This window comes from Myotis yumanensis, unplaced genomic scaffold (assembly GCF_028538775.1).
Source record: "Myotis yumanensis isolate MYYU_CA2020_CCGP unplaced genomic scaffold, mMyoYum1.0.hap1 SCAF_11, whole genome shotgun sequence".
Classification (NCBI taxonomy): Eukaryota; Metazoa; Chordata; class Mammalia; order Chiroptera; family Vespertilionidae; genus Myotis; species Myotis yumanensis.
Window position 1 is genome coordinate 2,667,688 of NW_027223762.1, and position 23,512 is coordinate 2,691,199.

At 50.7% G+C, this 23,512-nt stretch overlaps 1 protein-coding gene across 2 annotated transcripts; it reads right to left on the reverse strand.

Annotated features, from left to right (window-relative positions):
• Positions 1-383: 383 nt before the first annotated feature.
• On the reverse strand, positions 384-18,290 carry E2F6 (E2F transcription factor 6). 2 transcript variants are annotated; one of them, XM_070428686.1, is made up of 7 exons: positions 18,183-18,290; positions 11,688-11,742; positions 8,599-8,815; positions 6,886-7,041; positions 5,317-5,431; positions 3,520-3,670; positions 384-2,224 (listed from the first exon to the last, which is right to left on the reverse strand). In XM_070428686.1, exons 1-7 carry the CDS (start codon positions 18,288-18,290, stop codon positions 2,187-2,189), a joined length of 840 nt encoding a protein of 279 aa, XP_070284787.1. In that variant the 3' UTR covers positions 384-2,186. The 2 variants fall into 2 exon arrangements, with proteins under 2 accessions (XP_070284787.1, XP_070284788.1); XM_070428687.1 differs by lacking the exon at positions 18,183-18,290 and adding an exon at positions 17,162-17,188.
• Positions 18,291-23,512: the final 5,222 nt, after the last annotated feature.

Below are 23,512 nucleotides of genomic sequence, written 5' to 3' on the forward strand. Positions count from 1 at the left end.
GGGGGGGGGGCTGAGCACTGTTGGGACTGCAGGCCCGAGGGGGTGGAGTGGAGGGCGGTGTCAGCTGGGGATGTAGCTTTGAAAGCAGAGAAGAGGGGGCAATTCCAGGCAGAGGATGAGAGCAAAGGCAGGGACGGGAAGTCAGTGGGTTGCAGGCCCAGCCACCAGACCAATGCAGGTGAGTGGAGGGAGGGCTTGCACGGCAGTAAGATTGGAAAGCGAGGCCTGCAGGGAGCACGGGAACCCCCAGGCCTCCGAAGGGGGTGAAGGACAGGAAAGGACAGTGTGCAGAGACGGCAGCGCTGTCAGCGTTCGGGGAAGGCAGGGCTGGGGGCCAGCTCGGGGCTGCAGAAGCAGCTGTAAGATACACACCGGACACGGAAGATGGAGAATATTCCTTTATATCACACGTCTATGGTTACAAACAACTGCTGTTCACATGATCTCATTACATCCCCGGGCCAATCTGTAAAGCTCAACACTTGTCACATTTCGAGAGGAACTGCTGCTCAGAGTCAATGCTCTCACCTCTGGCCACCCTTCCTTGGTTGGTTTTGGGGGAGACTACCTTCCTTACCCCCTCTCCCCCCATTCCTTCTCAGGAAAGGCCTTTTCTCCTATTTCCCCTTCAATACAGATGCTCGGGGCCACTCCCCTTCTCCTGCTCTACCTTCACTGGATCAGCGGTCGCCAACGGGTGGTCCGTGAGGTCCGAAAGGCTGGCAACCACTGCGCTAGATGACCTCACCCTCTCAGGGTTCTGGTCCCACACGGAGACTGAGAGCTGCCAGTTCTACTTTGCAGCCCCAATCTTCTCCTTGAGACCTGACCCATATACACTCCTGCTCAAGTCACTCCCAGCAGCCCAGGCCTGGAGAGAGCGCCGGGGGCGGGGCTGCTGGGGGAGGGGGCCGGGGCACGGAGCACAGGGGAGAGCCACTGGAGTGCAGAGGGATGTGCTTCCTCCACAGTCAGCACTCTTTTTCAATATTTTGATTCCTACTTTAAACCTTTTTATACATGATCCTAATTTCAAGTTGCTTCAAATTTTTCTTTGAAAACGAGACGTTTACAATAAAAGTCTGAATGATGCTCCCAAGATCCCACTTGGCAGACAAGCCTGATTTTACAATCCACTCACTCGCTGGTTTGTTCAGCGAGGGAGCACGCTTATGTCAGGCATCTTGCAAGGCTCTGGGCATAGCACTAATTAAGACAGAGTCCCTCCAGGAGCTCAGTCTCATGGTAACTCGAGTGAGCTGAGGCACAGGGTGGTGCGTGATTTACCAGTGAGGTAGACATAGCTAGGTACTTGGAAAAAGGGCTGGATGGAGCGGGAGAGAGGGCAGGGGACAACTAATGCCTAAATGCACCCCTCGGAGCGAGGAGCAGGGCTGCACACAGAAACATCACAAACCTGCTGGCAAAAAGCTTAGAACAGCTTCCAGCTGTCACCGTCACCGAGTTCCTGTCTCACACTCTTTAAGCCACTACCTGATGGATCTCCACACTTGTCCCTGAAGGTGTGAGGCACGCCACCCGTCTGCTCAGACAGTAGCTGTAGGTCACCTGGACCCCACTCCACCACTGGGAATCACACTGAAAGTCTTTAATTAAACCCATGATCTTTAAGTTCGGAAGATGCTAATAAGTTACAGATACCACAGAAGTTAGAGGATCTGTTAATTTCCATATATACATTATTTTGGCTATACAATGGCGAAGAGACTCACTGAGACACACATAAGCGGTCTAAGCACTATACAGATATATACACACATCACACTTAGACGGCGTGTGCACGCCCACCCACTGCGCAGCAGCTAATGCAGACGTGAACTCGCGTAAGGCAACTGCTTTTGTGATGACGACACATGATCCTTGAAGGGAGGGCAGAGTCCACACAGGACTGACCGTTTCGGGTTAGTGATACTCTTTTCGGAAGGTAGGAGGCAGGATATCTAGTTCACTGACAAAAAGCAGTGAGTTATAAAGAGTTGCTTCTGAATGTGGAAATCATAATCATCCCGGAATCTAAGTAGTGAGCCACTCAAAGACACGACTGGCCTTGTGCTGCCCCTGACGGAGGGGGGACTTCACAGTGACTGATCGCTGAGGATCAAACTCGATGCGTCATCATCCACGCGACGCTCCAAAGCCACTCAACACACGGGGCTCAAATCCCGTCAGTCACTCACTTCACTTTGCTGTGGAGGATTTTCTTCTGAAAAATAACAAACACAAGAAATTCTTCTAATGAGAGTTTCAAAAGCAACCAGGTAACAGAGCACACAATTCAACTGCAGAACAAAGACGAAGAACCCTGGTCAGGCGCCACGTGAATGGCATGAGGCTGCCGTTCGGTCACGAGAACACACTGGAGGGCAAACATGTGCCTGAGCCCCCGCCGCGACTGTGGGCGGCCTCCTCCAGCCACAGGCCTCCCCAGCTGTCCTCACGGGGACACCGCGATCCCAAAGTCTTACTCTCATCAAAACCACATGGAAGTTAACTGTCAGGTTCGAATACGTTCACCCAGGCAGGGGGCTGCTTTCATTTTGCTGATGGTTTCATTTGCTGTGCAAAACTTTTTAGTTTGATGTAGTCCCATTTGTTTATTTCTTTTGTTTCCCTCCCCCAAGAAGACAGATCAGAAAAAATACTGCAATGTGAAATGTCTGAGATTTTACTGCCTATGTTTTCTTGTAGGATTTTTATGGGTGAGTCTAACATTTTCCCAACACCTTTTATTGAAGAAACTATCTTTACCCCATTGTGTGTTCTTGCCCCCTTGTCACATCTTTTAAAAAAATATATATTTTTATTGGTTTCAGAAAGGAAGGGAGACAGATAGAAACATCAATGATGAGAGAGAATCATTGATTGGCTGCCTCCTGCACGCCCCACACTGGGGATCGAGGCCACAACCAAGGTACATACTCTTGACAGGGATTGAACCCGGGACCCTTCAGTCCGCAGGCCGATGCTCTATCCACTGAGCCAAACTGGCTAGGGCTCTCTTGTCAAATGTTAATTGACCATGAAGGTGTGACTTTACTTCTGGGCTCTCTATCCTGTTCCGCTGACCTATGTGTTTTTCTGCCAGTCCCAGGCTGTTTTGATTACTGTGGCCTTGATATCATATCACCTGATACCAAGTAGTGCGATTCCTCCAACTTTGTTCTTTCTCAGGATTGCTGTACCTTTTCAGGGTCTTTGCAGTTCCATGTAACTTTCTGGATTACTTGTTCTAGTTCTGAGAAATGCATCATTGGTGTTTTGATAGGAATTGTGTTGGATCTATAGACTGCTTTGGGTAGTATTGGCATTGTAATGATGTTAATTCTTCTTACCCATGAACACAGTATACACTTCCACTTATTTGTATTCTCAATTTTTTTCCCAGAAACCTATATAATTTTATTAAGCAACATCACCCAGTACATTTTTTTAAAAGTATTATACAGTTTAAAAACCACGAGGACCTGACATTTCCCCAGACCAGAAAAGCGGGTTTACCTTTGTCAGGTGTTTCTGAGTGTTTGCTTTTCTTAGGCGCCGAGGGCCCTGCCCCTTCAGAGCCCTTCCTGCCGGAGCGCCCCTGCTCCACTTCACACAGGTAGACGTCGATGGGCCCCTTGGTGCTCCGAATGTGCACCGTGATGGAGTCCTGGAAACGACACGCAAGCGTCAGCGGCAACCAGGGGTCCCGAACTGTGTCTGTCACTCACTGGACAGAACTGTGGGTCCCAAGGGACGTTTCTAAACATGTAAATCCAGAGAATTTCCTTTCCATGTTTGAGAAGACCATGTACTAAGCTTTTGTGACATTAAAAACAGCCCCTTGACCACAGAATGATGGTTCCAGAGCCATCGCGTACTGGTGAGACGCCTCAGTCCTCAAGAGCCCACTTTCCTCCCCTCGGGGTTGACTGACCCCTTCAAGGAATCTGTACGTGAGCCAAAACCCAGTGTCCTGATGACAAACAAACCGAGACGCCCTGTGGTCTCAGGTGACCAGGGTGTGTTTCGATTTCCAGACCACTGAAGAGCTAACTGAAAGGCCATCCTTTTGTCCACATGAAAAAGCAGCTGAGATCAAGACAAATATACCTCCTGTAATTAAGCCACTGGAACCCATGAGCACCAGGAAGTTGGGAGCTTCTACAGAGAATTATGCTATGTTCTTCAGGAACAGCTTCCGTTAGAAATGGGTCTTTTGCTCTGACTGGGAGTGGGTTCGACCGTCAGTCTTTCTCCTCCCGTCCACGCGGTGGGCCTGGGCTGGGTACCACGGCAGCACTGCCCCTGCTGCCCAGCCCAGTGAGAGGCCTCAGGACCCCGTGCCGCCCTTCCTACAGCCTCCTGGGACCACGGGTAGCTGGAGAGCATCTGCACCCACTTGGACAGTGCCTGCTGGGGACAAGGAAGGTGGGTGTCCAGTCCTCCTCCCTACAGGGAGGTAAATCCCCACAGCATCACTGAGCACACCTGGGTCGACCAGCCTGTCAGAGCCGACCGTCTGTCCCAGGAACGGCCACACTCCTTGGTTCTGACTCCATCCTTACCAAGCAACTTCTGATGACAATTACCTTTCAATACTAACGTCCCTGCAAGGGGAAGAGTATGCTGAGCACTGGCAGCTTGATAAGAGTAATATTTTCACAGGGCAACTTCACTTTTCATTTTTACTGTATGACGTAATATTCTAGTTTCCTCACCAGTCTTTTCTGAGCTGGGTTAGTGAATTAATCCCCTAGAGCAGTGGTCGGCAAACTCATTAGTCAACAGAGCCAAATATCAACAGTATGACGATTGAAATTTCTTTTGAGAGCCAAATGTTTTAAACTTAAACTATATAGGTAGATACATTGTTATTAACTTAATTAGGGTACTCCTAAGGCTTAGGAAGAGCCACACTCAAGGGGCCAAAGAGCTGCATGTGGCTCGTGAGCCGCAGTTTGCCGACCATGGCCCTAGAGCCTTGTCTGACACCAGATTTCCTTCTGGAACTTCAAGACTTTAGCCAATTCCTGGTGATTCCTCCAAGGGGCTGACAGCCCAACAGTTAAGACAAACTCTCAGGGTTGAAGTCTGGTTCTGTTTCTCACTCTGTGACCATGAGCAAGTTCACTAATCTTCTAGGTTAGGTTCCTCGTGTTGAGCTTATTGTGTGATTTAAGGGAAAATGTGCACAGGGCCTTGAGCAGGACCAGTGTGCATGCGAGGGTCACACAGTTAGCGAGGCTGCCAAGCAGCAGAGCCTCGGCAGGTCCCCCCCCCGCCGAAGGCTCCCTACAAACGCAGGTCACCTACCTCTCTGGGGGCTGGGACGTCCAGTCTGGTCTCTGCCGGAGCTCTCACCGCGATGACGATCTGCTCGCGGAAGGCTCGGATGCTGTGGATGTCTTGGTACGTCACGTACGCGAGCGTAAGCCAGTCAAGGATCTGCAGAGGTCTGCTCTGTGGGAAGGTTACTCAGCTCTTGTAATACAGGAATGTGAGTGGAATGTCAGAATATTACCAACGATTAAGGGGGGCAGTTGGTAAAAAATATTTCCATACATAATTCGTATTTCATGACTTAGTGTTTTACATTTATAACTCAATTTAAGAGTTCCTTTAAACTGTACTATTGTGATTATGATGACAATTTCTGGAGAAAAATATTAATAAAGTCTGAATTCCCAAGACAAACACAACTGATAAAGGTATCAAGTCCACCCACCCAACTCCATTCCCTCCTCACTGCTAGCACTCACTCTAAGAACCTCTGGGGGGAAATGTTCAGAGTTTAAGGGATAAGAACCCTTAAAATTGAGGTGGAAAAAAATCTCTAGAAAGTAGAAACATCCCAGCCGGCGTGGCTCAGCTGTTGTCAACCTATGAACCAGGAGGTCACGGTTCAATTCAGGTCATGGCACATGCCCGGATGCATGCAGGAGGCAGCCGATCAAGGATTCTCTCATCACTGATGCTTCTTTCTCTCCCTGTCCCTTCCTCTCTGAAATCAATAAAAAAAAATATTTTTTAAAAAAAGTAGAATCAACTTAGAGAATTTAGTTTTTCAGGATTTTCACCTAAATGGGATTTCTCGTCCAACTACCTGAATTTTTGTACTTGGTTGCTGTGCTGAGTAAAATTATAACAATTGCGCGTTTTATTGGGTTGCCAGCATTCTTTGTTACTCCACAGACCTCCTGACTGAGTGTAGTAATGTTACAATGGCTTTCCTTTTAACAGCGACTGGAGCAGCCTAGACTGCTGTCGAGTTTACATAAATTGGAAGCTCAGAAAGCTCCCAGTCGGTATCACCTCCCCGAGGTGCCACCAGGGGAGCCCAGCAGCAAACAGCTCAGGAGCCCCAAAGATCAGCTGCAGAGACGAGTCTCCCCTCTGATCCAGACACTGAGCTGAAGACAATGCTGACGCCACGACCTCGGCCTTGTGGCCTGGAGGCGCGGTCTAGGCGCCATTTCAATGCCATTCGTTCCATTTCAGAGGTAAACGTGATGGAGAAATGAGGGGAAATAGGGCTGTCACAACAGCCAACAAGCCTTCTGCCTGTATTACAGCAGCCAGGCCCCGGAGGAACAAGAATGCCCGCCAGTTTAACTGTAAATGCACATCAACCTCGGCATCTTCCTGCTCGGCTCAGGCCAGGACGAGCACCAAAGCCAGGACGAGCACCAAGCGGAACCACCACACCAAGCAGCTCCGGCCCAGGACGTGTTACTAGGCTACACGACTAAACCTTTACGCCCTTTAACTTCTAAAAACCTGATTCTGCCTCATCTATACAGACTAACCCCCGAGGCTGGCTACTCTTGAAGGCAGCAGCTCTGGAAGGAGACCGCTTTCAAGAGGCACGGAGCTAAAGGATATCTTTCATTGTCTTTGTCATCCGTCAACTCGAACAGCTGCTGAGCACAATCCTTAATCAACTCATCCAGAGCCTCTTCCATGGCCGACAGGTCGGACAGCTCCTCCCGCAGCTTCTTCTGTTGGGGCACTGCTCCGAAATTGTTGAGGTCGGATCCTCTTGGAAAGCAGGGGACAGGACCAACGTCAGCCGAGCGCAGGAGGTGGCAGAAGGCGCAGACTGGTTAGTGCCCTTCCCCAGGTTCCATCAGCTGTTCCCATGGACAGACACTTCGACCCCACCCCTGCCCTCCCCTTATTCTACATTACCATGATTCTCCCTCCACATAGACTGGGCTTGTCCCCACTTCTAGTCCCTCTCACAGGGACTAAACCAAACACAGCATAACCCCACGGGAAGCTTCATGAAGAGGCAGGGAAAGCTAACTGAGAGTCGACAGTGCCCAGTGTAAGCCCAGCTCTACTGCACGCAGCCCGACTTTTGCCAAGTTATGATCTTTCAGGGCCTCAGTGTCTCCATATGAAAAGCAAGTCCTGGCTAAATGACAGTTCCTCTGCTAAATTTTTCAGTCTGTGTTCTTCCCTATTGTGCATATTATATCTAGTTCTATCTGAATATAATGATTATATTCATTGTTCTTAAAAAATTCATTTTCTTTATTATTGTCTAACCCAATACATGACCTGAGTAACAACTGCTTTTTTTCTTCAAGCTTAATGAAAATAAAGACAGAAAAGACTGCTACCGCTATCTTTTCCTTGCTCATTTTCAACCTGATTCCCATTAGTGATACAGAATACAAACGATATTAACCAAACACCCCACCCCCGTGCTGTTTAATGTTATTTAGTAAACACGTTCCAATTAGACTTCAATCTGCATTTCTGTACTACTGGAAAAACACACCTCCTTTATAAACCCCTTTCCTCTCATAACCTTTAATTACTTAGAGTCATCCTGTGATCTTTGTTGGAGCTTCTTTTGCCTGCAAGGTCTCTATGTACTGACACACTGGGACTGTTTCTTACTGGATGCTTGGAACTATTCCCCAGGCCACTTGCCTATTGTAAGCGTAACAGCTTTCTTCTTATAGCACGTGCAGCCTCCCCCTCCCCCCCGCCCACCCCCCGCGCATATACCCAAATCTACCGAGGTCTATACGGTAAGGTCCTCCGTCATGTGACCCTTCCTAATCACATGTTGTCTTTAGCAATTGCCCTTTCGACAGTAAGTCTACCCGTTTCCATTGCGGGCCATGAGTTTGTAAGTGTGATCCATCGCCTACCCGCATCATCATCACAGTGTGTGTGTGTGTGTGTGTGTGTGTGTGTGTGTGTGTGTGAGACACTCTCCTCCAGAACAGCGATCACAGCCCTGGGCTCTAAGTGTCTATTACACTATATGCAAGAACCTCTGTGTTACAACCTCACCTGATTCCCCCTGATATGAATCATCAATATGAACTGAAGAAATACTTTGAAAAGTGAGTATCTTAAAACCAATCACATTCCATTTAACTTATCCATAATAGCCTACTGTCTATGACTCTTAAGTAGGAAAAAATAGCTATATATTTTGTGGGACAACGTGAAAAGATTTTATAGAACGCCTTTCCTAACAGAAGTCAAACACTGCTCATACCCAGTTTGTGTGAAGCATGGCATTGTCACCTAACGAGAAGGAAAAAAGCCATGGAAAGTCTGAAGCCAACTCACATCCATCGAATGTGGTTCTTCGATTTTTTTTCAACCAGGTCGATCCCATCTAAGACATTGGTGATGTCATACACTCTTCGTTTCCGGACTCCCAGTTTCGTTGCAACCTTGTTTAAGTCAAGAATCCCCCCAGGAGCATTTCTGACAAGATCCATGAATTTCCGAGTTAAATACACCAGTGATACATCAAACCGAGGTGTCTTCACTTTGAGAGTTTCTGGGAAACAAAACAAACCCATTTGTAAAATTTTAAATATCATTTCTTTCTAAATTCATTTAAAATAATGTATTTCCTCTTGATTAGTAAGCACAGACATCTACAGAAATTCTATACACTGACCAAATCACAGCTAATTTTTATGAAAGATTTAGGAAATAATTTTATGAAATATTTTCTCAAACTGGATAAAACTTAGCCTATCCCAGGTAACAAAAGGCTTTAGACCAAGCACGTCAAACTCACGGCCCACAACGAATATTTTTACGGCCCAGCCAATATAAGGGTATGTAAGAAACGTTTTAATAAAAATTTTGTAACTTAGTTTTTACAATATCCTGTTATACATAATTATTAATAACGAACTACAACGTTTGCTAATGACTGATGACTATAATCGTGTTGCATTCATTTCTCTTACACGCAGGCTCACCATCTCTCTCCACTAATACAAGCAGCGAATATTTTAGCAGCCGATTGCCGTGTCATTAGTCTTGGGCTGACCGGAGGCAGTGTCTGAGGACTTGCCAGAACTGAATGCTACAATTCTCTTCATCTTTCCCAATTTGATACTGAAAAAGAGTCTTTATGGTTTGGTGTGCAGAGGAAATAAATTCACAAATCACGCGGCTGTTCTAGTGTGGAGTATATGAATTTTCTTTTTCTCTACTTCCACACCTACCACAGTCAGGGTGCCTCAAAAGAAATATTCACACCCCCTCCATCAGAAGTGCCCCGCCCAGAACCTCTGCGATGGCACACGCAGCTCCAAGAAAAGCACCTATTTTATAACATAAATGTCTCCTTTGCGAAGGCCATTCCTACACTTGAGATTAAACAGGCTTAAAAATAAATTAAAAAAAAATTTTTTAAGTGTAACTAGAAGAAAGTCACAATTCTACAACAAACCTTGGAAGATTACAAATCAGAAATTCTAACTTTAAGAAGCATGTAGCTAGCCCCGGCCGGTTGTGGGTACCATCACTGAAAGGTTGTGGGTTCGATCCTCAGGGTGTGTACAAGAGGCAACTGATCAATATTTCTCTCTCACATTGATGTTTCTCTATCTCAGTGGTTCTCAACCTTCCTAATGCCGCGACCCTTTAATACAGTTCCTCATGTTGTGGTGACCCCCAATTTCATTGTTACAAATGGAACATAATTAAAGCATAGTGATTCATCACAAAAACAATATGTAATTATATATGTGTTTTCCGATGGTCTTAGGCGACCCCTGTGAAAGGGTCGTTCGACCCCCAAAGGGGTCACGACCCACAGGTTGAGAACCGCTGCTCTATCTCCTCCTCTCCCTTCCTCTTTCTCTAAAATCAATAAAAAATAAAACTAAAAGAAATAAAATAAAAACCATGCATTTAATTAAACTAGATTACTAGCAAGACATAGTATAAGCTCAGGACAAGTTTCCTATCATGTTAGTCCGTTTATAAAGAACAGACATTAGTTAAACACCTATAACTTGAAAGTGGCTGTAGGGAGATAATGATTACAAAGATCTCCACACTAAAAGCTTTCCTGAGTCTAGCGAAGGACTGGACCACAACACCCTGAGGGAAGTGCTAGCGAGGTATTTAGTTACTTGAGATGAAATGAAGCCGTAACTGGAGAGGGAGCTGGGAAGCCTCCGAGCAGGGAGGTGCTGGGAACAGAGAATAGAGACGAGGAAGGGGTCCTCCACTCTGACGGGGACACACGTCAAAGGACAGAGCAGCGTTTGAGGCCATGGCGCCTGGGGCGTCCGCAGGCAGTGGCTGTGGCAATGGGCGAGCAGCGAGAGGTGGCCTTCCAGGGCCTTGCCGCTCCCTGTCCATTCCCTCCTGCCCGCTCCTTCTAGGGGTATGAGGTGGCCTATACACTTAACACAAATCAGTAAAGCCAAGAAATGGGGAGCCGGGGCCTTCTCTGGAGGTAACAGTGCATCACTGAGGAGTCAGGTGGAGTGACACCGCAGTCCCATTTCTGTCCTGGAAAAATCACACGGCAGCGGAGGGCTGGGCCTGGGAGCAGGTGGCCTACGCAGGAGGCGGTGCCCACCTCAGGCTGGGAGCGTCTGAACTGCAGGCGGCAGTGCAGCACGGTGGTTAGACTGTGGGCTTCGGTCAGAGAGGCCCACGTGGGCTGAGCCCTGACTGAGCAAGTCACTTACCCTCTCTGGGCCTCAGTTTACTCGTCTAGACAATACGAGCAACAACCCACACCCACATTGTGGAGGGTTGCTGTGACCGTCCCTGCAAAGAGCTCACACGGGCCAGGTCTGGTGAGAGCTCAATGAACGCCAGACAGTTCACGAAGCCGGTGGCGTGGGGCAGAGGGAGGGGCACCTCCAAGGTAAAACCTGAAGACCGACGACAGTGAGATGATGGCTGAGGGAGAAGTGAGGGCTGATGTTAAGGTTCTACATGGGCATCACGTACGCACCGTGGTCCAGTGAGAGCAGGACCCCATGAGGGGGCAGCAAGGAGGGGGCGCTCTCATAACCGTTTCCAGGACAGGGAGCGGGGCAACCGCAGTCCCTCCCCTTTCACTGACCGACCCTGCCCAGGGCAGGAATCAAAGGAAGAGACGGGAAATCCCAGGAGCCAGGAGGGAAGGGCCGGCTCCTGCTTCCTGTCCGTCGCTGGTTCTGCTGACGGCAGTGTGGACGGCCCCCCAGCCTTTGGGGAAACGCAGCAGAGCGTACACGCACCGTGCACAGCACTCAGCCCACATCCTCAGGAAACGCCAAGGGGCACACTTCAGCGCACAAATAACACATCTTATGTAAGTCTCTCATCAACTCATGTCCATTTAAAAGTAATCACTTAAATCATAGTTCAAACTTCAAAACCTAAAACCGATTCAAGAATCAACTTACTTCTCATGGACACATACTGTACATTATCTTCTAAATTAATCATTATTTTTGATGGCTGGAAAAAAGAAACAAAGAGAAATTTAACTCAGTAACTTAAAAACAATGCACGTGAACCGCATTTTACTGGATAATATATAGGTTTTCTTTTTCGCCCAGGGGTAATAATTTGGGTGTGAGAGAACCAGTCCTTCTTCCAAATTGTATCTAGTCTAGCTGTAATCGCATCTGACAGTGTCATAGATTCAAATTTCTAAAGCAGTTCAAGAGAGAAAGGGAGGAGACACGAGGAGGGAGAGAGAAAACACGGATAGGAGAACATGCATCAGATACGGAGGAAGAAAGAAGCACCGAAATGATCAGGACGCTCCCTGACGCTGGAAGGCTCCGTCGGGGTTCAGCGATGTCTGTCAGTAAGTGCTCGTGCGAGTGGCTCCCACAGACGTGCCCGAGCTCTCCCGGGCAGCCGCGCGTTCCCATCACAGCCAATGCACAGGGAGCAGCCCTTCTCCGCCGGGCAGTACAGCGCTGCACAGCTAGCAGCTCTGGCATTCACAGAACAAAGGCTCCTGTGAATTCCTGAACAACCAGGAAGTGGTGGCTCCACACCAGCGTGTCGCCGTTTTACCAGCTGTTTAGAGACAGCGAGAGTTTACAGAAACCTTTCGACGCCGCCGCGGACACAGGAACCCCCGTAAGCCGCGTAAGCCGCCTGCTTAGAGCGAAGTACAATGAGGTGGCTCCAGACAGGCTGTGACCAATCAGGGTTAGCGCTTGTCCAAGTGGAAAACCTGGCCTCCAACAGGCACAGCGAGGCGGAGGTGCAGTGAGTTCTACGAGGTGCCCCCCGAGAAGGGTCAACAGGCTACCGTGGATGCACCCCGAGGGACTCAGGGTTCCCAGGGAAGGGCACGCTAGCACCAGGCTCAACATGGAAGACATGAAAGCACACTAAGGAGGTTAGACTTTCTGTTATAACCCGTGGAGACTCACCACAGATTTCTGGACAATAATATGGCATATGCAAGCTCATAGTTTGGGAACGTAAGTCTGGGAGAAAAAGCAAAAAGACTGGGGCCTGGGGAAGCCTGAAGGTGAGCAGCTACAAAGCTCTTCGTTGATGAGTTACAAATTCTGGGCACCAGGGCTTCCATATTGTCTATGACATGATGACCGCCCCTATTAACAGGTTAATTTGATATGGAGCAATTCCCCGGAAAGAGAATTATGCTGTAAAATTAACTGCGTGTTAGGATTTAAAGAAAAATGTAGTCCTGCTGGGGTGTGCGGAATCCATCCTCATCCCGTCACTTAGCCCCCAGATCACCGCATGCACCTCACCCTGGAGAGACCGGCGGGCTCTACACCCTGAAAGGCCCTTGTAAGGCGTCACCCGAGAAAATGGTGACAAGGTGGAGTGGAGAGGGGCTGCCACTTGAGCTGAGGATAACAGACGCCCCTCAGGGTCACCCATTTCCTTTTTATTATGAAACAATCTCAGCCTCAGAGAAGGTGCAGCAACGGTGCGAAGAACTGCCACCTCCCGCCTGGGCCGGTGTCGCTCAGCGGGCAGAGCGTCAGCCCAACCCTGAATGGTCGAGGGCTCAATTCCCAGTCAAGGGCACGTACTTAGGTTGCAGGTTCGATCCCTGGCTCCAGTCCAGGTCTCTCTCACATCAATGTCTCTCTCTCTCCCCCCCTAAAAATCAATGGAAAAAGTATCCTCAGGTGAGGACTGACCCAAAAAAAGAAAAAAAAAAAGCCACATCCCTTTCACCCAAATATTTATTTTTTTACATGACTTTATCATGTTTTGTCCCATACACACACATGCTTTTTTCTCTGAACTGAGGGTAAACTGCAGATGCCTAAAGAATTCCGTGTGTAGCTCGGGGCATTCCCATACACAACCACAGTATAATTACCGACCAGCCTGTTCAAGGCCAAGCAGTCTTGGAAAAGAGCCGGTGGAGCCTGGACTCTGAGGGCACTGGCTGCGCCGCGGGAGGAGGGCGCCGCGGGAGGAGCGCGCCGCGGGCAGCTGGAGCGGGCACCCTGGCTGTGCTGAGAGCCTCAGCACCCGTCACTGCAGCGGTGTGGCCAGCAGATGGCCACGGTCATCTAACTAGGAGGCTGCCGTGCACAGGGTGGACGGTGGCACCTGGTTGTCCCTTGCAGTTCATAGTCAAATGTATTGAGGAAAGACCTGGTAAACAAACAGGTATTGGCTTTAACCATTTTGAGCGTCTCCAGAAGCTAAAAATTCATGACTTTCGAGAAAGACCGAATCTAAGGCGCTGCCAGGAGAACAGCCTAAAGAGGGAGGCGTGGGCACGCCCACATGCTTCGGGGTAATGCCCCAGCGCACCTGCCACCCTCAGGTCCTGGAGAGAGTGCCAGGGGAGCCGCACAGACCCCCCCACCCCCACCCCAAGGTAGAGGGTTTGTCTCGAAGAAATCTGTGGGCGGGACGCTGGTCTAATGCGTAAACCACAAGTTTCAGTTTCTGACAGAACTGTATCAGCCATAACACGGCCAGCGTGGACTAAAAAGGACACCAGATTCTGACGGGAGGAGGCTGAAAGCCACTCAGCTGCAGGGAGACTCAGCGGCACTGAGAGCCCAGAGGTGGAGCAGGGAGAATTACTCCCAGGCCCTGAGACCTGATCAAGAAATCGCCCACATTGACCAGGCTGGGATCAGGAATCGCTCGGGCCAGTTCCTGCCCTGTGACTCCCACCTTCTGTCTCATGAACAGAACGTCTAGAGCAGCTGTCCTGTCTGGTGTGCGGGTCAGATGCCTCGTGACTTGCGTTCCACAGGCCGAAGGATCTGGAGGAACCACACCTGAGAGTGTGATTCTTACTGTACTCCTGTGAGTATGGAACCTGTTACTTTTTACCTGTCCAGTATCTTCAGAAGGCAGTCCTCGGAAGAATGCTCCCTCAAATCTCTATGGAACCTGCCCAGGTGCCACCATACACGCTGCTTCTTCTAGTCCTGGCAACCCACTGCTGTGGGGGCAGCATCCAGGTTCCTACTCTTTGAAGCAAGTCCCACTGAGAGGGGACTCGCAGGTAACGCCCCGAGGGGATGCCAAGGGAGAGCCCAGGAGCAGGCACACCTCATGACTGGACTACCTAAGACACGGTCCCTCCCACCCCTCCAGCCCCTCTCCCACCTGTTCGGGGCTATTACCTACCCTGTGAGATCCTAGGTGGGAAATGAACGCAGGAGGCAGAGGCCTCCAATCGGAAAATCACTAAGGATGACCGTGCACACAGCTCTCCGGGAACCGCCCCTCCTGGTGGGCAAGCCTGCCCACCCCACGCTGTTTCACTGCGGCCCAAGCCCCACATCTGAAGACCTACACTTCTAAATCTGAGATCTCAAAGAAGAAAAATATAAATAAAAGGTGAGTTTTAAGGGCTAAAATCTTAGGCATTGCCTCTAAATTGGTGAAAGATTTCTTTATATTGCCGAAACCGGTTTGGCTCAGTGGATAGAGCGTCGGCCTGAGGACTGAAGGGTCCCGGGTTCGATTCTGATCAAGGGCATGTACCTCGGTTGCAGGCACATCCCCGGAGGGAGATGTGCAGGAGGCAGCTGATCGATGTTTCTCTCTCATTGATGTTTCTAACTCTCTATCTCTCTCCCTTCCTCTCTGTAAAAAAAAAAAAAAAAAAAAAAAAATCAATAAAATATATATAAAAAAAATTTCTTTATACAGATTTTTCTTTGTACTAATGGCCTGTTTAGGGAATAATATCCCTTTAAGAGCCTCTGAAAATAAACTGTTCTCCAAGACAACTGTATCCTCCTCCCTCATTTAAATTTTCCTTATTTTTCAATGTGTGGACTAAGTTTCACCTCCAACGACACCATTTTCTCCCTTCTCAAAATGCCAGTGTTCCGGCCACTTACCCGGAGCAATCACTCAGCCAGATCCATCACTAACCTTAGCACAGCAATACGCTTCTATGTGTTTAATTATTAAATACTTCCGACCATCAGCCAGCTGAAAAGCACTGAGATAGGTGTGTGAATCAGCATCTTACAGGCAGGAAAATAAACACTCACACATCAAATATTTGCCATTTACAGAGTACCTGCTGCATTCACTCAATGGCTATTTACCAAGCCTTTTTGTGAGAGGCACCCATGTGCTGGACATGTAACAATGAAATGGACAGTCACCACACCCAGGGCCCTGAGAGCCACACATTGCAAAGGGAGCGAGTGAGCCCCGGTGCGTGGGGGCACCCGGGAGCGTGGGAGTACCCAAGAGCAGTGCTAACCCAGGGCTAAGCTGTCAGGGGAGCCTTCAGACAAGTGACCTGTAAGTCTAGACCTGAAGAACCGTGGGACATAACAAGAAAAAGTGTGTTAGGAAGAAAAAACGGCTTTTTTGGAAGGGGGATTTTGGCTCTGTAAGGGTCCAAAAGAATAAGGAGACACATAGAAAAAGGGGGGCAACACAAGCAGGAAAGCTGGTTAGGAAGGCGTTGCAATGACCTGAGAATAGATGAAAGTGGCAAGTACTGGTGATTTATTCTCCTTAGACTGGAAGATGGAGGGACGCAGTTTGGAAAAGGCAAGGACGCTGCTCAGGTTAGGAGCGTGGGCAAACGGTGAGCGTATTACCTTTTACTTATTAGATAGGACATAGCAAACTTGCTGCTTGCTTAGCAAGAAGATAATGAGTTCAATTCCAGATAGAGGAGTTTCCAGTCTAAGTGGAGATCTCTAGGAGACAGCTGAAAAGCTGTGAGCTGGGTTTGTAGACCTGGGCGTTACTACGATGTGGAAACTGAAATGAACAGCGGGTGAGAACATCTCAGACTTCGAGGTGTGCGCACCTTCTGATATTAAATGCAAAACCAAGTGGTTTTCCCACAGTGAGAGCGCAGAGCTTTTATCATCGGCTCAAAGACGAAGACCACCAACACGGAGGGTAACACGTCCTGAGCTGGTGGCGAACGACTTCCCGCGTGAAGAGTGGTCGGGAGGGTCGAAGGCAGCCCTGAGTGACCCCCACACGGAATGGAGGGGAAGGGGAGTCTGCAGGAGCACAGGCGAGGCCAGTGGAGTGGACGGGCACCAGCGATGCAGCAGTAAAGAAGCCATTCAACAGCGAGAGTCTCCAACAGAAACAAGCGGCCAGTCCTATCAAAACCGCAGAGACAAGGGGCGCAGCGTCCCCCGGAACAAACAGTGCTGTTCGCAGCCTGGGTGAGAACAGCCTGAGCGCTGGGCGGAGGGCACAGGTCCCCGGCAGCGGGTGAGGGTGGTAAGGAGAGATGAGCGAGTGGGCAAGGTGAATGCAAACGATTCTTTTCCAGAAAGTGTGGCTATGAAGGGGAAGCGATGCAGACGGTGGGAGGGTATGTCGAAGTGTGGGAAGGATCTCTAAAGACACAGCCAAGAGTTTGCCGTCTGGAATCAGACACAGCGAGGTCCAACCCAGGCTTCCCTACCTACTGCCTTCCCCGGGCAGCCAGCCACCTCCAGGTCTATTCTGGCAACTGCAAGACAAGAGTAACCACCTCTTAGGGCCGCTGTGAGAAGCTAAGTAAGATCGTGTCATTCGACTACTTTCGTGCACGGAGTCCCCCTGGGGACTGGGCACAGCGGCCAGTTATGGGAGGAAATCGGCAGAGAAATAGAAAACACGGGGGAAATGGGAAATGCAGGGCTCGTCCCAACCCCGAGGACCAAGGAGGAGGAGACACGTCGAATCAAGTCTAGACCAAGAATAAAGGGAATCAGCCTTTTGCAGGAAAGGAGCCCATTTTTCTCCACCCAATGGGAAGCGAGAGACTCTGCTGGAAGAGGGGGGGGGGGACGAGAGGTGTGGACAAGCTGTGACATGGTCGCAGGGGAGAGGAGGCGGGAGAGACGCATGGAGCTCGCAGAGACAGGAGGGTGGGTTACAAGCGGGAAACAAGGTTTCCTACCAAAGTTGAGCAACCGTCTCCGCCCCTGCCCTGCAGCCCCGCAGTGAATGCCAAGAGACACTTGGGAGAGTCTGTGCTCCAGGGAGGCGAGGGGGTTTGGCGAGGGACCGGTTGGTGTGCTGTCTGTCGCGGGCGGGGAGCTGACGGGCCGGGGTGCAGAGGGGACCGGGGAGCAGAAGGACCAGGGAGCAGAGGGGACGGGGAGCAGAGGGGCCCGGGGAGCAGAGGGGACCAGGGTGAAGAGGGGACCGTGGTGCAGAGGGGCCGGGGGAGCAGAGGGGCCGGGGTGCAGAGGGGACGGGGTGCAGAGGGGCCGGGGTGCAGAGAGGCCGGGGTGCAGAGGGGACGGGGTGCAGAGGTGCCAGGGTGCAGCCGCGGGCCCGGCCGGGGGGCTCCCGATCCAGGAGACGCTCAGACCAGCTTCCCGCGCAGGGACCGAGGTGGCCGAGCCTGGGACCCGACCCGACGGGACCCGACGACGCCCCACCCCCGCCCCACGCGGGACCCGGGCGCTCAGGACTCGGCCGTCGCGCGGACTCACCAGCAGGCCCTCCACGTTGATGGGGTCTCGGCACCGGCGGCGCACCGTCTCCTCCGCCGGGTCCACGAGCTCGCTGGGCAGCCTGCGCGCCGGCCGCTGCTGACTCATGCTGCCCGCGCCCCCCGCCCCCCGCCCCCCGCGGGCCTCCCGCCTCCCCGGCCGGGCCGGTCGCCGAGCTGGAGCCGCGCCGGGCCGGGCCGGGCCGGGCCGCGGACGGACGCGCACTGCCCACGGCGCGGAGGTGCCGCGCGGGCTGGAGGCGAGCAGGTCACCCGCGCCGCCCCGGGCGCCCCGCCGCCATCTCCCGCGTGCGCAGTGCGCCGCCCCCAGTGCGCAGGCGGCCGCGGGAACGCCCGCCAATCCGCTCCCGGGGCGGCGCCCGAAACCCGGCGGCGGGTCCGGGACGGGATGCGAGGGCGAAGGAAGAGGCGGAGCTGGGATCCAGGGAAGGGAACCGGGCAGGGGGGTGGGGGGAGCACACAGAAAACAGGGGCCAGGAAACCGCAGTTGTTCCTCGGAATTATTTTATTATTTTGTTAATCCTCACCTGAGGATATTTTTCCATTGATTTTTAGAGAGTGTGGAAGGGAGGGGGAGACACACAGACAGAGAAACGTGATGGGACACATGTGATGTGACCTTGACTGGAATCGAACTTGGGACCCTTCAATCTGCAGGCCAATGCTCTATCCATTGAGCCAAACTGGCTAGGGCAGTTCCTTGGAATTCTTGACACTAAAGACAATAGGAACTGAAAGTTCTGAGTGGGCAGAGATGTTAATTTATTATTATTACTAGAGGCCCAGGGCATGAAATTCGTGCACAGGTTGGGTCCCTAAGCCTGGCCGGCGATCAGGGCGGATCTGTGGGGCAATTGGGAGACCCCTGCTGGCACCCACCCTGGCTGGCCTGGGGCCTGCGGCCTGGGGGCAGCTCCTGCATTGAGTGTCTGCCCCCTGGTGGTCAGCGCTCATCATAGTGACCAGTCATTCCACTGGTCGTTCCGCCATTCGGTCGATTTGCATATTAGATTTATATTATATAGGATTTAAAAAATTTTTTTGGTATTGTTGACTGTCCCCCATCCCCCACCCCCGCCTTTACCCACTTCCACTCAGCACAGGAGATATTTATCTGAAGTTGGCACAATTTGACTCAATCTCAAATTCCAGGGGAGGAGATGGGTAAAGAGAACCCTTAAGATGTGTTTTCAAATCCTGGCTCCTTCTAAATGTACAAGACCTGAAGCAGGTTACTATATTGCCCCGTGCCTCAGTTTCCTCTCTGCTAAATGGGAATAATGACAGTACCTACCTCATAGGTCGTTGTGAGGATTACATGAATTAATGAATGTAGATTGCGTAGAGCAGGAACAAGCACACGTTTGAAACAGAAAGGCGTGGAACGTGGTAAGGACAGGGTGGAGGACAGCATCGGAGCCAGGGGATTGGTGCAGGGGAGTGGGGGGAGCACACAGAAAACTCCCTGTAGGCAGGGAGCTTCTGGAGGAAGTCATCGCCCCACTAGACCATAAACTGCTTGAGGTCAGAGGCATTCTCTAATTTTCACATCTCCAGCATGTAGCACCGTATCTGGTAAATATAAGTTCTCAGTAAATGTTTGCTAAATGAATGACTTCAAATAAAGGTTACCCTAGGGGAAGTCTCTGGAAGGTTGGGTTTTGTTGCAGAATGAAGACTTCCCAGAGCAGTTAAAAGATGCTTTTACCACCCGGCCAGGGTGGCGCAGTGGTCAGAGCACATGCCCGGGTTGGGGCTCAATCCCCAGTGTGGAGTGTGCAGGAGCTAGCCAATCAATGATCCTCTCTCATCATTGATTTTTCTATCTCTCTCTCCCTCTCCCTACCTCTCTGAAAATTCAATAAAAATATATTTAAGGAAAAGAAAGAAAAAGATGCTTTTACCAACCAGAGTCTGGGAGAAGGCAGGCTCTGCAGACCAGGAACGGCTGCTTCGAATAAACGAGGTGTGAATTCTGCATCCGGATTCTGCTAAATGCTCTGCAGGCATTTATCTCATTCAGTTCTTATATTAGAACTGAGAGATGGGTGTGGTTTTCTGCCCAATTTACAGATTAGGAAGATTACAAAAACTGCCAAGTCCTGGCCAGGAAGTGGCGGGGGCGGGATTTGACACCGCATCAGATGGATTTGCTCTGCCGATCCTCGAGGAGGCTCCTGAGAGCGGACTGGATTTTCTGCAGCCAGAAACGGAGTTGGGTGAGCGAAAGCGGGGTGGGGGTCAGAATGGGGGTGGCAGTGGGGAGTCAGAGCACTTACAATACCTGTGTCTTGGCAGGAAGTTGAGTGAGTTCACGCCCTGTGCAGCCACAGACACCTGCTGAAAGTAGGGGGCGGATGGAGTGGAAGATCTGGGAGGCCTAGCAGGCGCTCAGCAAATATGTGTACAGTGATGGTGGCGTGGATGGGGGGTGGCAGAGGAGACTGACATGGGAAACATACGATTGAGGGGTCACACTGGACATTCCTCACCTGTCTGGTGCATGGCTGCCTCACAGTGGCTGCGGCACACATGTCCTCCCACCGGAGCTGGAGGAAGAAGAGGTGTGTGTAGGAAGCATAGTAACCTCCATCTTGTATAAAAACTGTCTGGAATTCTCTGCTATTGTTAGTTAGTCCCTTGTTCTGTAAACTGTCATTTTTAGACAGTCTCTTATTCTATAAAATAACTGTTTTAGTTTGAATAATAGCAAAAGATAAAAACTTAACTGTCTGACCTTGCAAGCTAGCCATCTAACGTAAGGGACTAATACTGATAAAAATTCCCATATTCTTATGCAAAATGTTTGTTCTTTATGTATTCAAGGTTACAAAATGTCTGTAACAATAACTCACACAGAGCTCTTTGTAAAATCTGCAAAGAAGCTCAAAAGGTATAAATACAAGAAACTTCCTATGTGACTTTGCTCAGAGATTTGGAAGAAACACCTCCCTCTGGGCCGAGCAATAAACGATCCCTAATTAATGGGCTCATGAAGGCGTCTTGTATCTCACTCGCTGATTTATGACACAACGTGGAGAAGATGCCGAGGAGACAGGGTGGCAGCGGGACTGTTCCCCGTTAGTTTTCTGTGTGGAACCGTGTGGTCATGGAACGCTGGGGCAGGAAGAGATCCTGGAGGCCATTAGTCAAACCCAGAAGGGAGGGAGGTGACTTGCCTTAGAGAGGAAAGATGGTCTTTTCCTTGCCGATTGGTACACTTTAAAAAAACACATATATTTGTATTGATTTCAGAGAGGAAGGGAGAGGGAGAGAGAGAGAAACATCAATGATGAATCATTGATCTGCTGCCTCCTGCACGCCCCCTACTGGGGATTGAGCCCGCATCCCGGGCATGTGCCCTTGACCAGAATCGAACCTGGGATCCTTTAGTCCACAGGCTGACTATCCACTGAGCCAAACCGGCTAGGGCCGGATCAGCACACTTTCTATGAAATTGAGAGGACAGACACTAGCAGGAGAGGAGTGTTGGAGGCGGGGAGGATGCTGATAGAGGAGGGGGCATGGAAAAAGGAAGAGGCAAACCCGCTGGAGCCAGGCCTGCGTCAACACTGGCCAGTATTTAACCTTCAGGCCCCCGGGGTCTATGTTGTGAACATGCACATGTGTGTGTTAGAGATAAGGCACGTCCGGTCGGGGTGTACAGTCCATCTTCCACGGTGGCAGGAACGGCGAGATTTCACGAGGGCTGTTTTCTACCGGAGTCTCAAAGCTCCCGACTCTGACTGCGGTGACTGCAAACGGTTGTAAAATGACATCAAACGGAACAAGAGCAGGGCAGTTAACTCTTCGTTCCGAGGTTTTGTTCAGAACCTGACTGGCTTTCCGGGGAGCTGGCGGGAGGATGCTCGCCATGAAGTTTTCATTGGTCCAGGGCCTGGACTCCAGGCAGACGGACCCAGGCTCTCCACGTAGCAACAAGATTGGCCTCCTGCTTCGGGATGAAACAAACAAAAAGTGCTCCTGCAGCCACAGGCACCGCCAGGGCAACCCCCCGTGCCAGCTGTTCCAGGCGACCTGTGATGCCCGCCTCAGTGAACCCCAGTTCGAGGCACAAAGGCGGTCAGCTCCATGTCCAGAGGGGCTTTCAGCCCTCCCCTCCCGGTTCCCACTGCTCCCCGACTGTTTCCACTGCTTCCTACTTCCTTCCTTCATCTCTCCGCCCGTCACTGTCGCGGGACTCTACACTGTCACCGTCAAAGGAAACATTTGGGTAACTTTTTCTTTTTTGTGCGTTTTTTTGCTTGCTTTTTTTTAATCCTCACCTGAGGATATTTTTTCCATTGATTTTTAGAGTGGAAGGAAGCGGGGGGGGGGGGGGGGGAGGAGAGAGAAAGAGAGAGAGAGAGAGAGAGAGAGAGAGAGAGAGAGAGAGATATGTGAAATAGACACATCAATTGGTTGTCTCCCTCACATGCCCTGACTGGGGCTGGGGATCGAACCTGCAACCGAGGTACATGCCCTTGACCAGGAATCGAACCCGAGACCCTTCGATCTGTGGGCCGACGCTCTGACCACTGGGCTTGGGTAACTGTTGACCCCCCATCACCAGAGACTCTGAAGCGCAGACGTCACCGCATCGCTCCTCTGCTTCCTGGTAAAATCTGTCCGGGTACTTTGTATCACACTCCCCTGGACACGGGTCACTTGCCCGCCTGGCTGTCGCCCATCACACGGCTGGAGGTCAGGGGTCGAGTCCCCAGCCATCAGGAGCCCCTGACCGCCTTGTCAGGGGACACTGGTTAGGTTGTACTCCCTGGTCCGTCACATGAATCTTCCTTTAATCCCCTGGAATCTTTGCGTCACTGCAGAGTCTTCTCACACGTTGCTTTCTTTGCCCAGAACATGCTTCCTTTGATGTTCCCTCTAGCAAACACCCCGTTTTAGACGTCCTTCCCGGGAAGCCTTCCCCGAACCCCCAATGAGGCCAGCACCCCAGCCTCCTCCCCATGGGGTCTGCTAAGCCCCTGGATTGATGTTCTTAATAACATTTCATCTTCAATAGCTATGTTACATTATAAATAACAAAACAGAATTCGAAAAAAATGAACATCTCTACTGTGACTAACCTTGCAGTTTAAAGCCTAGAGCAGAACCAGACAACCCAAGATTAAAAGGCAACATTTTGTGCCCTGACCGGTTTGGCTCAGTGGATGGAGCGTCGGCCTGCGGACTCAGGGGTCCCGGGTTCGATTCCGGTCAGGGGCATGTGCCTCTGTTGCGGGTACATCCCTGGTGGGGGATGTGCAGGAGGCAGCTGATTGATGTTTCTCTCTCTTCGATGTTTCT